The 17,432-nt window shown below is 43.3% G+C and overlaps 1 protein-coding gene across 1 annotated transcript in view; it reads right to left on the reverse strand.

The window, feature by feature from the left end:
- LOC134909508 (zonadhesin-like) overlaps positions 1 to 4,735 on the reverse strand; it is a 73,967-nt gene extending 69,232 nt beyond the window's left edge. Inside the window, exons 1-5 of the mRNA XM_063916444.1 lie at positions 4,561 to 4,735; positions 4,202 to 4,332; positions 3,847 to 4,046; positions 2,703 to 2,841; positions 2,278 to 2,415 (exon numbers count right to left, since the gene is read on the reverse strand). Coding sequence (XP_063772514.1) covers positions 2,278 to 2,415; positions 2,703 to 2,841; positions 3,847 to 4,046; positions 4,202 to 4,332; positions 4,561 to 4,625 — 673 coding nt within the window. The 5' untranslated portion in view covers positions 4,626 to 4,735. The remainder of the gene's footprint in view (positions 1 to 2,277; positions 2,416 to 2,702; positions 2,842 to 3,846; positions 4,047 to 4,201; positions 4,333 to 4,560) is intronic.
- Between the last annotated feature and the right edge of the window lie 12,697 nt (positions 4,736 to 17,432).

Raw genomic sequence — 17,432 nt, forward strand, 5'->3', positions numbered from 1 at the left:
GCAGAGTATCTGATAGCATTCACCTCTGCCATCTCCCTTATACAGCACCCAGCATTACTACGCATAGCAGAGTATTTGATGGCATTCACCTCTGCCATCTCCCTTATACAGCACCCAGCATTACTACGGAGAGCAGAGTATCTGATAGCATTCAACTCTGCCATATCCCTTATACAGCATCCAGCATTACTACGCAGAGCAGAGTATCTGATAGCATTCAACTCTGCCATATCCCTTATACAGCATCCAGCATTATTACGCAGAGCAGAGTATCTGATAGCATTCACCTCTGCCATCTCCCTTATACAGCACCCAGCATTACTACGCATAGCAGAGTATCTGATGGCATTCACCTCTGCCATCTCCCTTATACAGCACCCAGCATTACTACGCAGAGCAGAGTATCTGATAACATTCACCTCTGCCATATCCCTTATACAGCACCCAGCATTACTACGGAGAGCAGAGTATCTGATAGCATTCACCTCTGCCATCTCCCTTATACAGCATCCAGCATTACTACGCAGAGCAGAGTATCTGATGGCATTCACCTCTACCGTATCCCTTATACAGCATCCAGCATTACTACGGAGAGCAGAGTATCTGATAGCATTCAACTCTGCCATATCCCTTATACAGCACCCAGCATTACTACGCAGAGCAGAGTATCTGATGGCATTCACCTCTGCCATCTCCCTTATACAGCATCCAGCATTACTACGGAGAGCAGAGTATCTGATGGCATTCACCTCTGCCATCTCCCTTATACAGCATCCAGCATTACTACGCAGAGCAGAGTATCTGATAGCATTCACCTCTCCCATATCCCTTATACAGCACCCAGCATTACTACGGAGAGCAGAGTATCTGATAGCATTCACCTCTGCCATCTCCCTTATACAGCATCCAGCATTACTACGCAGAGCAGAGTAACATAACATAGAAACATAACAGAATTTGACGGCAGATAAGAACCACTTGGCCCATCTAGTCTGCCCCTTTTTTTATCCTTTAAGCAATCTCAACCCTTTTTGAACCTTAATTCTTTGTAAGGATATTCATATGCTTATCCCAAGCATGTTTAAATTGCTCTACAGTCGTAGCCTCTACCACCTCTGATGGGAGACTATTCCACTTATTCACTACCCTTTCTGTGAAGTAATTTTCCTTAAATTTCCCCTGAAGCTCCCCCCCTCCAGCTCAGTGTATGTCCTCAATTTCTAATATTTTTCTTCCTTTGAAGAATGTTTCCCTCCTGAACTTTGTTAAGACCCTTGATATATTTTAAAGTATCTGATGGCATTCACCTCTGCCATATCCCTTATACAGCACCCAGCATTACTACGCATAGCAGAGTATCTGATGGCATTCACCTCTGCCATATCCCTTATACAGCACCCAGCATTACTACGCAGAGCAGAGTATCTGATAGCATTCAACTCTGCCATATCCCTTATACAGCATCCAGCATTATTACGCAGAGCAGAGTATCTGATAGCATTCACCTCTGCCATCTCCCTTATACAGCACCCAGCATTACTACGCATAGCAGAGTATTTGATGGCATTCACCTCTGCCATCTCCCTTATACAGCACCCAGCATTACTACGGAGAGCAGAGTATCTGATAGCATTCAACTCTGCCATATCCCTTATACAGCATCCAGCATTACTACGCAGAGCAGAGTATCTGATAGCATTCAACTCTGCCATATCCCTTATACAGCATCCAGCATTATTACGCAGAGCAGAGTATCTGATAGCATTCACCTCTGCCATCTCCCTTATACAGCACCCAGCATTACTACGCATAGCAGAGTATCTGATGGCATTCACCTCTGCCATCTCCCTTATACAGCATCCAGCATTACTACGGAGAGCAGAGTATCTGATAGCATTCAACTCTGCCATATCCCTTATACAGCATCCAGCATTACTACGCAGAGCAGAGTATCTGATAGCATTCAACTCTGCCATATCCCTTATACAGCATCCAGCATTATTACGCAGAGCAGAGTATCTGATAGCATTCACCTCTGCCATCTCCCTTATACAGCACCCAGCATTACTACGCATAGCAGAGTATTTGATGGCATTCACCTCTGCCATCTCCCTTATACAGCACCCAGCATTACTACATTGATAACACCCAGCTGCAGTTAGCCGTGCATATTATCAAGAATCGATGTTTAAGCAATGAGACAACATTTGATTAAAGATCATCTAATAGCTCCTTACGGTTATCTTTATATTAATGGCAACAATGAAGGTCACTTACATTGTTTTTCATCTTCACAATAGGGGCCATGGTGGGTATTGGGGCACTGGCATTTCATGCCACTGGTGGAATTGTTTGATCCTGGCACTTCCTCACAGGTACCACCATTCTGACAAGGGTTTTCCAGACAAGGGCCAGCTGCATGGTGCATAATAAAATAACACAACCAAATGAGAAGAAATACAGCATGCTTTTCTAAGCGATCGCCATAAAGAAGGCGTACACAATACTTTCTATACAAGTGTGTCTGAGCCTGAGGAGGTAATGTGGGATGATGCAGTGGGCTCTCTCTGGTTTTGCGGTTTACTGTGACTTTGCAATGAAGACTCTTAGTAACTGTTTTCCCGAATAACATGGGGAGGGGTTGAGGGTGGGATACATATCTTTTTTCTGGTCATGTAATATTAAGCTGCAAGGACACTTACGGATATAACATCCACGGATCTGATTTGATGTAGTACATTCTTCTCCATCTGCGCACTCCATACTATCACAAACCAGGAATGAGCCCTCAGTGCAACTACAGTTCTGTGAGCAGTCATCAGTAATGAAGGTATCTCCAGCCTAGTTTCAGAACACAGGAGCCAGTTACAATCAAACTGAAATGTTTCAATATGGTTTCAATCTTACATTTTTGACCCATGATGCTATTGTATAAGTGTCCAATCCTGACTGCACACCATCTTTCTACATATAGTTGGGCAAATCTCAGCAAATTTAGCAGCAAATCAGAAATCAAAAGCCAAACAAAAAGAGTTCAGAAATGTAAAACATTAAAAACTCCAAACATCAGCTGCAAAATTTCCAAAGGAATAGGCCCATTACTGTGTTTATCCCCAAGTGCCACATACTGTACAGTATGGTTCAGATACAATAAAACAGCTATGATTAATAATATTGTTCATGAGCTTAGTATTAAGCCTGTCATCAAATCAAGGACAGGTTTAATTGTAAACTATGATATATTTTACAGCCAGTAACTCTGGAAGGATTTCCATATCCAGACAGCAATTTGTCTTTAATTCTTGTAATCAGTGGGAATTGAAATAAATGAATCTGTATATTGGACACATGTAAAAATCATAAAATGAAGGGTACTGAAAGCTGGGAAACGTGCCCCCTGGACTGGGCCACCATGGGAAATTTTCATCAGTCTAAGGTTTTTCCTGGTGTCTAGCTGTGTAGCTTAACTTCGACTGGGACTGGCCATGATTTACTGAAGCCGTATTGATTCTTCAGGGCTCCTGTAACCAATGGGAAGTGGAGCCCTGTAGTAGTAATATTGTATAAGGGAATGACATGCAGGAGGAGAGTGTCACAGTTCTGTGCTGTGAATGGTACACTGCCCCAATTCTGCTGGAATTGAGTTTATTTGAGGTGAGCGTAGCTGCAGAAGGAGAGTCACATCATGCAGCAGACCACTGCAAGACTTTCAGTTGCACAGAGAAGCGCACAAAACTTGTACAGGGACTTCTGCCTGATACTTCCTGGTTATCTTGGGAGCACCTTTTACTTGTACTACCCCCAGCTGCCATCTGTGTCCTTACATGTAATAATCCAGGGTTTTACCTTGTAGTATATGTTGAGGTAGGAGCATCCACAATCTTTATATGGAACACATTCAAATCCACTAAAAATGAATCCGTCATCGCACTGGCATCCTTCATTGCATGGTGCCTCACACTCAGATTCTGATGCCATGTTGCTGCAGGATGCAGGGCAGGCGTTCATGCAATCTTTGTAAGTGCTGTTAGCAGTGCAGGGTATAGCTGTTTAAAAAAATCAACATGAATTGTGTGAGCGTCTGGATTGTTTATACTGTTCTACCAAATTAATCATTGAGTCAAAATGGAAAGTAACAGGGGGATGTAAGAAAATAAGGAATATTTGGGAATGTTCAAAAGAACAAACCCCTTATACTCACTACATTCAGTGGATTCCCTCCAGCCATCAACTGCAGACCCATTTTGCTGGCAGGCAAGTGCATACTGCTCCATGTTTGAGCAGAGGAACTCTCTGCTGGCAAACTCTGCACATGTGTCATAGAGACAGTCCCTATAATGACAAAGGACATAGCATGGTAAGCACAGTACCATTTCACAGTTACGTACTGTGGCTGTACACAATAAATATCAGGAAGGTGATCTTTAATTATAGCTCACACATAACAAATTTTTGAATTTATAAGCAATGTATATTTAATTTTATTGAGATAATAGAAATATGTATATTAGATATCCTCAGCCATTATAGCTTTGTTTGTCAATTAGAAAATGGACTTACATAATAAAAGTATCAGGGGACACATATGAATGGCAGTTACTAAATGGCCCAGCGGGATCCCTCATGGCGCCACAGAATGTAGAGCTGTTTACAAGTGTGAGGCCACTCGCTGAGCATTGTAGGGTGTCTCCTGTGTTTAATACAATATCCTCCTCTTCTTGCAACACAGCATCACGTCTGCAAAAAATACATAACTTCCTATAATCAGATTATATTAGACATGAGATAAATCTATTTTTAAAAAAAAAATATATATATATATAAAGAGAGAGAGAGAGAGAAAGAGAGATTGTGCTAAAACAAATGAAAATGTACTTCTGCAGTACTTGTCCCCTAATCATAAAGTTACAGAGCTATTAATGTGTTTTTGTCAGACAGACTGAAATAGTGATGTATGTTGTTTAAAACAAACACAAAAAATAAGTTTGATTCAAATTTTAAAACTTTGAAACTATATAGAAAGATGCTGCAGTTTCTAGAATCAATCAAATACAGTTAGATAGCAATTAGGCTTATGCAATGAATTGCTAATACTGTACAGTTTTTCTTATTAACGAGTTGGAAAATTATAACTCACAAACATTGGTGCATTTTGCACATACTTGCCTACCTGACCCTCTCCATGAGGGAGAAAATGCTCTGTTCCTGGACTTTCCTGGTAATGTATGATTGCCATCACCTGTGGTGAAACACCTTTCTTATCAATTAACTAGCTCACCACAGGTGATGGCAATCATACATTACCAGGAAAGTCCAGGAACAGAGCATTTTCTCCCTCATGGAGAGGGTCAGGTAGGCAAGTATGATTTTGCATGCTGGCAAAGAAAGAAGCATCAGGTTAATTTCATAGCACATCATAGAGAACTACAGTATGGGCCTAATTCAGACCTGATTGCAGCAGCACATTTGTTAGCTAATGGGCAAAACCATGTGCACTGCAGGTGGGGTAGATATAACATGTGCAGAGAGAGTTAAATTTGGGTGGGTTATAGTGTTCCTGTGCAGGGTAACTACTGGCTGCTTTATTTTTACACTGCAATTTACATTTCAGTTTGAACACACCCCACCCAAATCTAACTCTCTCTGCACATGTTATATCTGCCCCCCTGCAGTGCACATGGTTTTGCCCATTAGCTAACAAATTAGCCTCTGTGATCAGATCTGAATTAGGCACTAGACACTACAGCCAGGACGTACCTAAATCTTGTACTTCGTGTTAGTGACTTGACATTCCAACTTTCACCAAAAGCGTCAACATCCCTGAGTCTTACTCCAGCAGGGCTGGTAAAATCATTGGAGGGGGAGCCATCAAAATTTCCACAAAGCCCTTCAAGCACATCTCTGTATGTAGTTGGCATAATGATTTCTGGTATGAAGTAAAATATAAGAACAAAGTTAAATCAGTTTTGCATAACTAAAGAAATCCCTCACACACAAAGTTCTTACTTAGAACTTAGGAGCGCTTCGTTTCTTGATTTGATTTTTTCCAGAATTGTTTTCCATATTAGTTATGAGAGAGAAGCTGATACTTGGGAACTGCATGGCTTTGCAGCAATCACTTCTTTGTATTCGCTATACCATGCACTCAAAGGGTGGGTATGGGTCATTAGGTGGACCACACTTAGGTCGACAGTCATTAGGTCGACATGCATTAGGTTGACAGGGTCATTAGGTTGACTTGAACAAGGTCGACGTGGAAAAAGGTTGACATGAGCTTCTTTGCTTTTTTTGGTGTTGTTTTCTTCAAAAAGTGACCAGGAACCCCAATAAGTGCACCGTGTCCCCTTGCATACTACAGCTGCGCTCTGCACAGGTTACTATTCACAATCGTAATTCATGTGGATCATAAGGTATCAAAACGTTCCAGAAATGGAAAAAAATGTGGAAAACGCATGTCGACCTTTTTCCATGTCGACCTAGTACACGTCGACCTAGTGACCATGTCAACCTAATGCATGTTGACCAATAGTGGTTGACCTAATGACTGTCGACCTAAGTGTGGTCGACCTAATGACCGTATTCCCACTGAAAGGAGCAATGTTTTTCCCATGCACATGCCTCTAGAGCAGTGTCTGGGCAGAAAGACAGCGGTGTGCAGGGCTGGACTGTATGGCACTTGTATAGAGGAGGGCTGCAAACGGAATTAAAGGGATTTCAATTATGCACAGAAATGGTAATAGTGACAAGTGGAGCTAACTATGAGGGCTTAGAAGAGATATGTCCTTTGTTTGTTAAGAGACTGCAAGAATTTAAACAGACTTTGCTTTTATATCTGCTCAGAGGTTGCCTAAATACAACTGAAATCTATGTACACTTCCATTATAGGTGCAAAATAAATGCTTACAGTAGCATTAAGTGTACTTGTAGCACTGTGTTTACGCCCAGTGTCAGACTGGGGCAAGTAGGGCCCACCGGGGTAATGCAGTGGTAGGGAGCCATGTTAGGGGTGTGACCAGTCTGCTGAGGGGGTGTGGCCTGCCACCTCATTGGTTTGACTAACCATTAGAGAGTGCAACATCTGGGCCCTTTCATTAAATTCAGTAAATTCAGCTGCTGCATGCATGATAATGTACCAGATTAATAACAGCAATGCACTGTAGAAAATACACCATAGTCCTCTATAAGGTAACATATGTATAATGTATAATTCAAGTGCACAGTCTGGAACTTGATCCTTAGAGCAGAAGGTGGGCCCCCAGGCAGTGGGGCCCACCGGTGGTTCCCCTGTACCCCTGTGGGCCAGTCCAAGCCTGTTTACACCTATAGAAGAGGTTATGCACTGTCCAGTGCTTAAAACTATAAACTGTAAGTTGTGCTCATTATACGGTGAATAACTTTGCTAATAGAGACTAATATTACTCATACTCAGTCAGAGTTAACAAGGTTGAAAAAGACAAAATTCAAGGCAAATGGCTGCATCCAAAATTAATACAAATGACTGTGTGAGGTTAGCACATACAGTAAAATTAGTTCTACTTTTGAAGAGTAGAACTTTAAAGCAAGGTATAGCTGTTGTTGTGTGGATTTAAATCACAATCATTAACTATAGAAATATTAAGTTGTTTTTTTTTAAACACTTTAAGGGGGGGGCAGAAAAATGATCATGAGCTAACAGAGGAGGAATAACATACTCATGATTGAACATGAACTGATAATTCAGATTTTGATAACTATAATAAATTAAACCTTTTTAATGCACACAAAGCAATATGTTTTTGTAGCACTTGTCTCTAACCTTATGTGTTGCCTGAAATGCAATACCCTGTTATTAATTTTTGGCTTGAGCCAAGATTTGGTGATGTAGCTGTGAGAGTGGAAGTGGCAATTTTCTTTATGGTAAAAACAGATTGGCTTTGCCTTAAAAAAAAAAAAAACATTGGTGCTTTAAAACATACCAAAATTGCAAAAATCTTGGTACATTTCCCAAATTGCAGGTAATTACACTTGGGCCAGCATGTTATTCACCAACAACACACAATGCCTGCATGCACAAGTGAGTTTTGCATAAAGGGGGGTGGGAGGGGGGAGGTGTTTTGGGGCATTCCAAAATTTACCATTCTGTATATCAGCTGAGAAATGTAGGCATCCTGAAATGAACCATGCCACATATCAACTGAGAAATGTTCATATCAAGAGGGTAGGCAGTACTTCTACGTTAAAAAATCAGAAGCTGTGAATTTTGCAGATGATTAACACTGTAATCCTACCAAAGCATGATGATGTGAGAAATTCTTTCTATTTTTAAAGCAGATAATAAAAGTGCACAGTATTAAATAATTTGTATTTCCCATCTATCAGACTTATAACTTACCTGCATTTTCATGGCCATCAAAACTAATGGAAAGACCAAAGTCAGTCTCCATGTAGATCCTGGTTGGTCTCTGGTAAATATTGATCCCGTCATGTGGACGTACAGGGGGAACTGTTCTTACTCCATTTAGCTAGTAAACAATTGAACAAAGAAAATATTATGACCTAAACACAGTCAAAATCACTTCTAATGTACTGTAAATTGTACTTTTCATATAACAAATAGCTGTATCTTCATGTCCACATGTATGTTCCCTATGCAGTTTGATATGTTGACTTATCTTTTTAAATGGACCCATAGATAAGAGAGGGTTAATAGATTCAGTTGGTTCCAAAATTTATTCATATTTCACATTTTTGTCACTGACAATAATTTGTGAATGGCCCTGGATTCTCCATTTATCAGCTGAATAATTTGTTGCCCATTGAGAATTGAACCCTGTTTACCAAGCAGCGGTAACGCAAAATAATCTATAGCTGGAACACTGCTGCTCAAACATTATATTCAAATAGGCTGTTCCCACATTGATACTATAGCCCTCCAAAAGTCTTGATGTTGAGGTTATGGTTCCACAAGAATGGCACAAGTTTGAAGAACAGTAGATACTGTAAGTAATTAAGAAATGTTTCTCATACACAGTGCAGTGTGCAAATAAAGTACACACAGATAAAAAAAAAACCAGCATCCCCTGGAATAAAATCCTCAAGCAGCCCCAGTGTTACACAGCAACAACACATAAGCCAGCTCCAACATACAGTACAGACCAGCCCCAACACTTAAACCAACACTAAAATATAAACCAGCTCGAATACATAAAGCGGCACATCTCCAAACTACATACAATTCTTTATAAGACTTACCACTAATATCTTGTTTTGTCTAAATGATATAATATGGTTGTAAACCACAATTTGGATCTCTTTCAGTAAGCTGAATTTACTAAATAAGAACATGGCCTCATTTTTGCCTTCAATTTTAAATGGTTCCATGTAATCCGGTAAAGAAGAGGATGTCCGTGTTAGCATATACGTCTGCTTTCCCTGGAAATGGTGGTTAAGTCTGTCGAAAGTGTGATAGTGTGGGTCACCTGCAATCGCGCATCTTGCAAATCCTGCAACAGACATGTGGTTAGAAAATGTAGTCAAAAATATCATTAACAGTAATAACAATTTATCTTTTGTGACAACTTCCCAAGAAATGTCTTATCAAAGAGAATTAGTTTTTGGCTACATTTATAAGATATATAGAGATTTATTTAGAAGAGGTCGTTTCTAAATCCACTATTTTTTGTCGGCTTTTGTTGCTGTTTTAAAGCGCCAATAATATTAAATGTAAAATATGAAAAATATGCACGTTTTGGCAGGTAATTTTTAGAGATGAGCGCCTGAAATTTTTCGGGTTTTGTGTTTTGGTTTTGGGTTCGGTTCCGCGGCCGTGTTTTGGGTTCGACCGCGTTTTGGCAAAACCTCACCGAATTTATTTTGTCGGATTCGGGTGTGTTTTGGATTCGGGTGTTTTTTTCAAAAAACCCTAAAAAACAGCTTAAATCATAGAATTTGGGGGTCATTTTGATCCCAAAGTATTATTAACCTCAAAAACCATAATTTCCACTCATTTTCAGTCTATTCTGAATACCTCACACCTCACAATATTATTTTTAGTCCTAAAATTTGCACCGAGGTCGCTGTGTGAGTAAGATAAGCGACCCTAGTGGCCGACACAAACACCGGGCCCATCTAGGAGTGGCACTGCAGTGTCACGCAGGATGTCCCTTCCAAAAAACCCTCCCCAAACAGCACATGACGCAAAGAAAAAAAGAGGCGCAATGAGGTAGCTGACTGTGTGAGTAAGATAAGCGACCCTAGTGGCCGACACAAACACCGGGCCCATCTAGGAGTGGCACTGCAGTGTCACGCAGGATGGCCCTTCCAAAAAACCCTCCCCAAACAGCACATGACGCAAAGAAAAAAAGAGGCGCAATGAGGTAGCTGACTGTGTGAGTAAGATAAGCGACCCTAGTGGCCGACACAAACACCGGGCCCATCTAGGAGTGGCACTGCAGTGTCACGCAGGATGTCCCTTCCAAAAAACCCTCCACAAACAGCACATGACGCAAAGAAAAAAAGAGGCGCAATGAGGTAGCTGACTGTGTGAGTAAGATAAGCGACCCTAGTGGCCGACACAAACACCGGGCCCATCTAGGAGTGGCACTGCAGTGTCACGCAGGATGGCATTCCAAAAAACCCTCCCCAAACAGCACATGACGCAAAGAAAAAAAGAGGCGCAATGAGGTAGCTGACTGTGTGAGTAAGATAAGCGACCCTAGTGGCCGACACAAACACCGGGCCCATCTAGGAGTGGCACTGCAGTGTCACGCAGGATGTCCCTTCCAAAAAACCCTCCCCAAACAGCACATGACGCAAAGAAAAAAAGAGGCGCAATGAGGTAGCTGACTGTGTGAGTAAGATAAGCGACCCTAGTGGCCGACACAAACACCGGGCCCATCTAGGAGTGGCACTGCAGTGTCACGCAGGATGGCCCTTCCAAAAAACCCTCCCCAAACAGCACATGACGCAAAGAAAAAAAGAGGCGCAATGAGGTAGCTGACTGTGTGAGTAAGATAAGCGACCCTAGTGGCCGACACAAACACCGGGCCCATCTAGGAGTGGCACTGCAGTGTCACGCAGGATGGCCCTTCCAAAAAACCCTCCCCAAACAGCACATGACGCAAAGAAAAAAAGAGGCGCAATGAGGTAGCTGACTGTGTGAGTAAGATAAGCGACCCTAGTGGCCGACACAAACACGGGCCCATCTAGGAGTGGCACTGCAGTGTCACGCAGGATGGCCCTTCCAAAAAACCCTCCCCAAACAGCACATGACGCAAAGAAAAAAAGAGGCGCAATGAGGTAGCTGACTGTGTGAGTAAGATAAGCGACCCTAGTGGCCGACACAAACACCGGGCCCATCTAGGAGTGGCACTGCAGTGTCACGCAGGATGGCCCTTCCAAAAAACCCTCCCCAAACAGCACATGACGCAAAGAAAAATAAAAGAAAAAAGAGGTGCAAGATGGAATTGTCCTTGGGCCCTCCCACCCACCCTTATGTTGTATAAACAAAACAGGACATGCACACTTTAACCAACCCATCATTTCAGTGACAGGGTCTGCCACACGACTGTGACTGATATGACGGGTTGGTTTGGACCCCCCCCAAAAAAGAAGCAATTAATCTCTCCTTGCACAAACTGGCTCTACAGAGGCAAGATGTCCACCTCATCATCATCCTCCGATATATCACCGTGTACATCCCCCTCCTCACAGATTATCAATTCGTCCCCACTGGAATCCACCATCTCAGCTCCCTGTGTACTTTGTGGAGGCAATTGCTGCTGGTCAATGTCTCCGCGGAGGAATTGATTATAATTCATTTTAATGAACATCATCTTCTCCACATTTTCTGGATGTAACCTCGTACACCGATTGCTGACAAGGTGAGCGGCGGCACTAAACACTCTTTCGGAGTACACACTTGTGGGAGGGCAACTTAGGTAGAATAAAGCCAGTTTGTGCAAGGGCCTCCAAATTGCCTCTTTTTCCTGCCAGTATAAGTACGGACTGTGTGACGTGCCTACTTGGATGCGGTCACTCATATAATCCTCCACCATTCTTTCAATGGTGAGAGAATCATATGCAGTGACAGTAGACGACATGTCCGTAATCGTTGTCAGGTCCTTCAGTCCGGACCAGATGTCAGCATCAGCAGTCGCTCCAGACTGCCCTGCATCACCGCCAGCGGGTGGGCTCGGAATTCTGAGCCTTTTCCTCGCACCCCCAGTTGCGGGAGAATGTGAAGGAGGAGATGTTGACAGGTCGCGTTCCGCTTGACTTGACAATTTTCTCACCAGCAGGTCTTTCAACCCCAGCAGACTTGTGTCTGCCGGAAAGAGAGATCCAAGGTAGGCTTTAAATCTAGGATCGAGCATGGTGGCCAAAATGTAGTGCTCTGATTTCAACAGATTGACCACCCGTGAATCCTTGTTAAGCGAATTAAGGGCTCCATCCACAAGTCCCACATGCCTAGCGGAATCGCTCTGTGTTAGCTCCTCCTTCAATGTCTCCAGCTTCTTCTGCAAAAGCCTGATGAGGGGAATGACCTGACTCAGGCTGACAGTGTCTGAACTGACTTCACGTGTGGCAAGTTCAAAGGGCATCAGAACCTTGCACAACGTTGAAATCATTCTCCACTGCGCTTGAGACAGGTGCATTCCACCTCCTATATCGTGCTCAATTGTATAGGCTTGAATGGCCTTTTGCTGCTCCTCCAACCTCTGAAGCATATAGAGGGTTGAATTCCACCTCGTTACCACTTCTTGCTTCAGATGATGGCAGGGCAGGTTCAGTAGTTTTTGGTGGTGCTCCAGTCTTCTGTACGTGGTGCCTGTACGCCGAAAGTGTCCCGCAATTCTTCTGGCCACCGACAGCATCTCTTGCACGCCCCTGACGTTTTTTAAAAAATTCTGCACCACCAAATTCAAGGTATGTGCAAAACATGGGACGTGCTGGAATTTGCCCATATTTAATGCACACACAATATTGCTGGCGTTGTCCGATGCCACAAATCCACAGGAGAGTCCAATTGGGGTAAGCCATTCCGCGATGATCTTCCTCAGTTGCCGTAAGAGGTTTTCAGCTGTGTGCGTATTCTGGAAACCGGTGATACAAAGCGTAGCCTGCCTAGGAAAGAGTTGGCGTTTGCGAGATGCTGCTACTGGTGCCGCCGCTGCTGTTCTTGCGGCGGGAGTCCATACATCTACCCAGTGGGCTGTCACAGTCATATAGTCCTGACCCTGCCCTGCTCCACTTGTCCACATGTCCGTGGTTAAGTGGACATTGGGTACAACTGCATTTTTTAGGACACTGGTGAGTCTTTTTCTGACGTCCGTGTACATTCTCGGTATCGCCTGCCTAGAGAAGTGGAACCTAGATGGTATTTGGTAACGGGGGCACACTGCCTCAATAAATTGTCTAGTTCCCTGTGAACTAACGGCGGATACCGGACGCACGTCTAACACCAACATAGTTGTCAAGGCCTCAGTTATCCGCTTTGCAGCAGGATGACTGCTGTGATATTTCATCTTCCTCGCAAAGGACTGTTGAACAGTCAATTGCTTACTGGAAGTAGTACAAGTGGGCTTACGACTTCCCCTCTGGGATGACCATCGACTCCCAGCAGCAACAACAGCAGCGCCAGCAGCAGTAGGCGTTACACGCAAGGATGCATCGGAGGAATCCCAGGCAGGAGAGGAATCATCAGAATTGCCAGTGACATGGCCTGCAGGACTATTGGCATTCCTGGGGAAGGAGGAAATTGACACTGAGGGAGTTGGTGGGGTGGTTTGCGTGAGCTTGGTTACAAGAGGAAGGGATTTACTGGTCAGTGGACTGCTTCCGCTGTCGCCCAAAGTTTTTGAACTTGTCACTGACTTATTATGAATGCGCTGCAGGTGACGTATAAGGGAGGATGTTCCGAGGTGGTTAACGTCCTTACCCCTACTTATTACAGCTTGACAAAGGGAACACACGGCTTGACAAATGTTGTCCGCATTTCTGGTGAAATACTTCCACACCGAAGAGCTGATTTTTTTGGTATTTTCACCAGGCATGTCAACGGCCATATTCCTCCCACGGACAACAGGTGTCTCCCCGGGTGCCTGACTTACACAAACCACCTCACCATCAGAATCCTCCTGGTCAATTTCCTCCCCAGCGCCAGCAACACCCATATCCTCCTCATCCTGGTGTACTTCAACACTGACATCTTCAATCTGACTATCAGGAACTGGACTGCGGGTGCTCCTTCCAGCACTTGCAGGGGGCGTGCAAATGGTGGAAGGCGCATGCTCTTCACATCCAGTGTTGGGAAGGTCAGGCATCGCAACCGACACAATTGGACTCTCTTTGTGGATTTGGGATTTCGAAGAACGCACAGTTCTTTGCTGTGCTTTTTCCAGCTTGAGTCTTTTCATTTTTCTAGCGAGAGGCTGAGTGCTTCCATCCTCATGTGAAGCTGAACCACTAGCCATGAACATAGGCCAGGGCCTCAGCCGTTCCTTGCCACTCCGTGTGGTAAATGGCATATTGGCAAGTTTACGCTTCTCCTCCGACAATTTTATTTTAGGTTTTGGAGTCCTTTTTTTACTGATATTTGGTGTTTTGGATTTGACATGCTCTGTACTATGACATTGGGCATCGGCCTTGGCAGACGACGTTGCTGGCATTTCATCGTCTCGGCCATGACTAGTGGCAGCAGCTTCAGCACGAGGTGGAAGTGGATCTTGATCTTTCCCTAATTTTGGAACCTCAACATTTTTGTTCTCCATATTTTAATAGGCACAACTAAAAGGCACCTCAGGTAAACAATGGAGATGGATGGATACTAGTATACAATTATGGATGGACTGCCGAGTGCCGACACAGAGGTAGCTACAGCCGTGGACTACCGTACTGTACTGTGTCTGCTGCTAATATAGACTGGTTGATAATGAGATGTAGTATGTATGTATAAAGAAGAAAGAAAAAAAAACCACGGGTAGGTGGTATACAATTATGGACGGACTGCCGAGTGCGGACACAGAGGTAGCTACAGCCGTGGACTACCGTACTGTACTGTGTCTGCTGCTAATATAGACTGGATGATAATGAGATGTAGTATGTATAAAGAAGAAAGAAAAAAAACCACGGGTACGTGGTATACAATTATGGATGGACTGCCGAGTGCCGACACAGAGGTAGCTACAGCCGTGGACTACCGTACTGTACTGTGTCTGCTGCTAATATAGACTGGATGATAATGAGATGTAGTATGTATAAAGAAGAAAGAAAAAAAAAACACGGGTAGGTGGTATACAATTATGGACGGACTGCCGAGTGCCGACACAGAGGTAGCTACAGCCGTGGACTACCGTACTGTACTGTGTCTGCTGCTAATATAGACTGGATGATAATGAGATGTAGTATGTATAAAGAAGAAAGAAAAAAAAACCACGGGTAGGTGGTATACAATTATGGATGGACTGCCGAGTGCCGACACAGAGGTAGCTACAGCCGTGGACTACCGTACTGTACTGTGTCTGCTGCTAATATAGACTGGTTGATAATGAGATGTAGTATGTATGTATAAAGAAGAAAGAAAAAAAAACCACGGGTAGGTGGTATACAATTATGGACGGACTGCCGAGTGCCGACACAGAGGTAGCTACAGCCGTGGACTACCGTACTGTACTGTGTCTGCTGCTAATATAGACTGGATGATAATGAGATGTAGTATGTATAAAGAAGAAAGAAAAAAAACCACGGGTAGGTGGTATACAATTATGGATGGACTGCCGAGTGCCGACACAGAGGTAGCTACAGCCGTGGACTACCGTACTGTACTGTGTCTGCTGCTAATATAGACTGGATGATAATGAGATGTAGTATGTATAAAGAAGAAAGAAAAAAAAACCACGGGTAGGTGGTATACAATTATGGACGGACTGCCGAGTGCCGACACAGAGGTAGCTACAGCCGTGGACTACCGTACTGTACTGTGTCTGCTGCTAATATAGACTGGATGATAATGAGATGTAGTATGTATAAAGAAGAAAGAAAAAAAAACCACGGGTAGGTGGTATACAATTATGGATGGACTGCCGAGTGCCGACACAGAGGTAGCTACAGCCGTGGACTACCGTACTGTACTGTGTCTGCTGCTAATATAGACTGGTTGATAATGAGATGTAGTATGTATGTATAAAGAAGAAAGAAAAAAAAAAACACGGGTAGGTGGTATACAATTATGGACGGACTGCCGAGTGCCGACACAGAGGTAGCTACAGCCATGGACTACCGTACTGTACTGTGTCTGCTGCTAATATAGACTGGATGATAATGAGATGTAGTATGTATGTATAAAGAAGAAAGAAAAAAAAACCACGGGTAGGTGGTATACAATTATGGACGGACTGCCGAGTGCCGACACAGAGGTAGCTACAGCCGTGGACTACCGTACTGTACTGTGTCTGCTGCTAATATAGACTGGATGATAATGAGATGTAGTATGTATAAAGAAGAAAGAAAAAAAAACCACGGGTAGGTGGTATACAATTATGGATGGACTGCCGAGTGCCGACACAGAGGTAGCTACAGCCGTGGACTACCGTACTGTACTGTGTCTGCTGCTAATATAGACTGGATGATAATGAGATGTAGTATGTATAAAGAAGAAAGAAAGAAAAACCACGGGTAGGTGGTATACAATTATGGATGGACTGCCGAGTGCCGACACAGAGGTAGCTACAGCCGTGGACTACCGTACTGTACTGTGTCTGCTGCTAATATAGACTGGTTGATAATGAGATGTAGTATGTATGTATAAAGAAGAAAGAAAAAAAAAACCACGGGTAGGTGGTATACAATTATGGACGGACTGCCGAGTGCCGACACAGAGGTAGCTACAGCCGTGGACTACCGTACTGTACTGTGTCTGCTGCTAATATAGACTGGTTGATAATGAGATGTAGTATGTATGTATAAAGAAGAAAGAAAAAAAAACCACGGGTAGGTGGTATACAATTATGGACGGACTGCCGAGTGCCGACACAGAGGTAGCTACAGCCGTGGACTACCGTACTGTACTGTGTCTGCTGCTAATATAGACTGGATGATAATGAGATGTAGTATGTATAAAGAAGAAAGAAAAAAAAACCACGGGTAGGTGGTATACAATTATGGATGGACTGCCGAGTGCCGACACAGAGGTAGCTACAGCCGTGAAGTACCGTACTGTGTCTGCTGCGACTGGATGATAAATAATGATATAAAAAATATATATATATCACTACTGCAGCCGGACAGGTATATATTATATAATGACGGACCTGCTGGACACTGTCTGTCAGCAGAATGAGTTTTTTATAGAATAAAAAAAAAAACCACACAAGTCACACGACGAGTGTTTAACTTTTTCAGGCAATCACAATATAGTATACTATACTGGTGGTCAGTGTGGTCAGGTCACTGGT

Source organism: Pseudophryne corroboree, chromosome 4 (assembly GCF_028390025.1).
Source record: "Pseudophryne corroboree isolate aPseCor3 chromosome 4, aPseCor3.hap2, whole genome shotgun sequence".
NCBI classification, from domain to species: Eukaryota; Metazoa; Chordata; class Amphibia; order Anura; family Myobatrachidae; genus Pseudophryne; species Pseudophryne corroboree.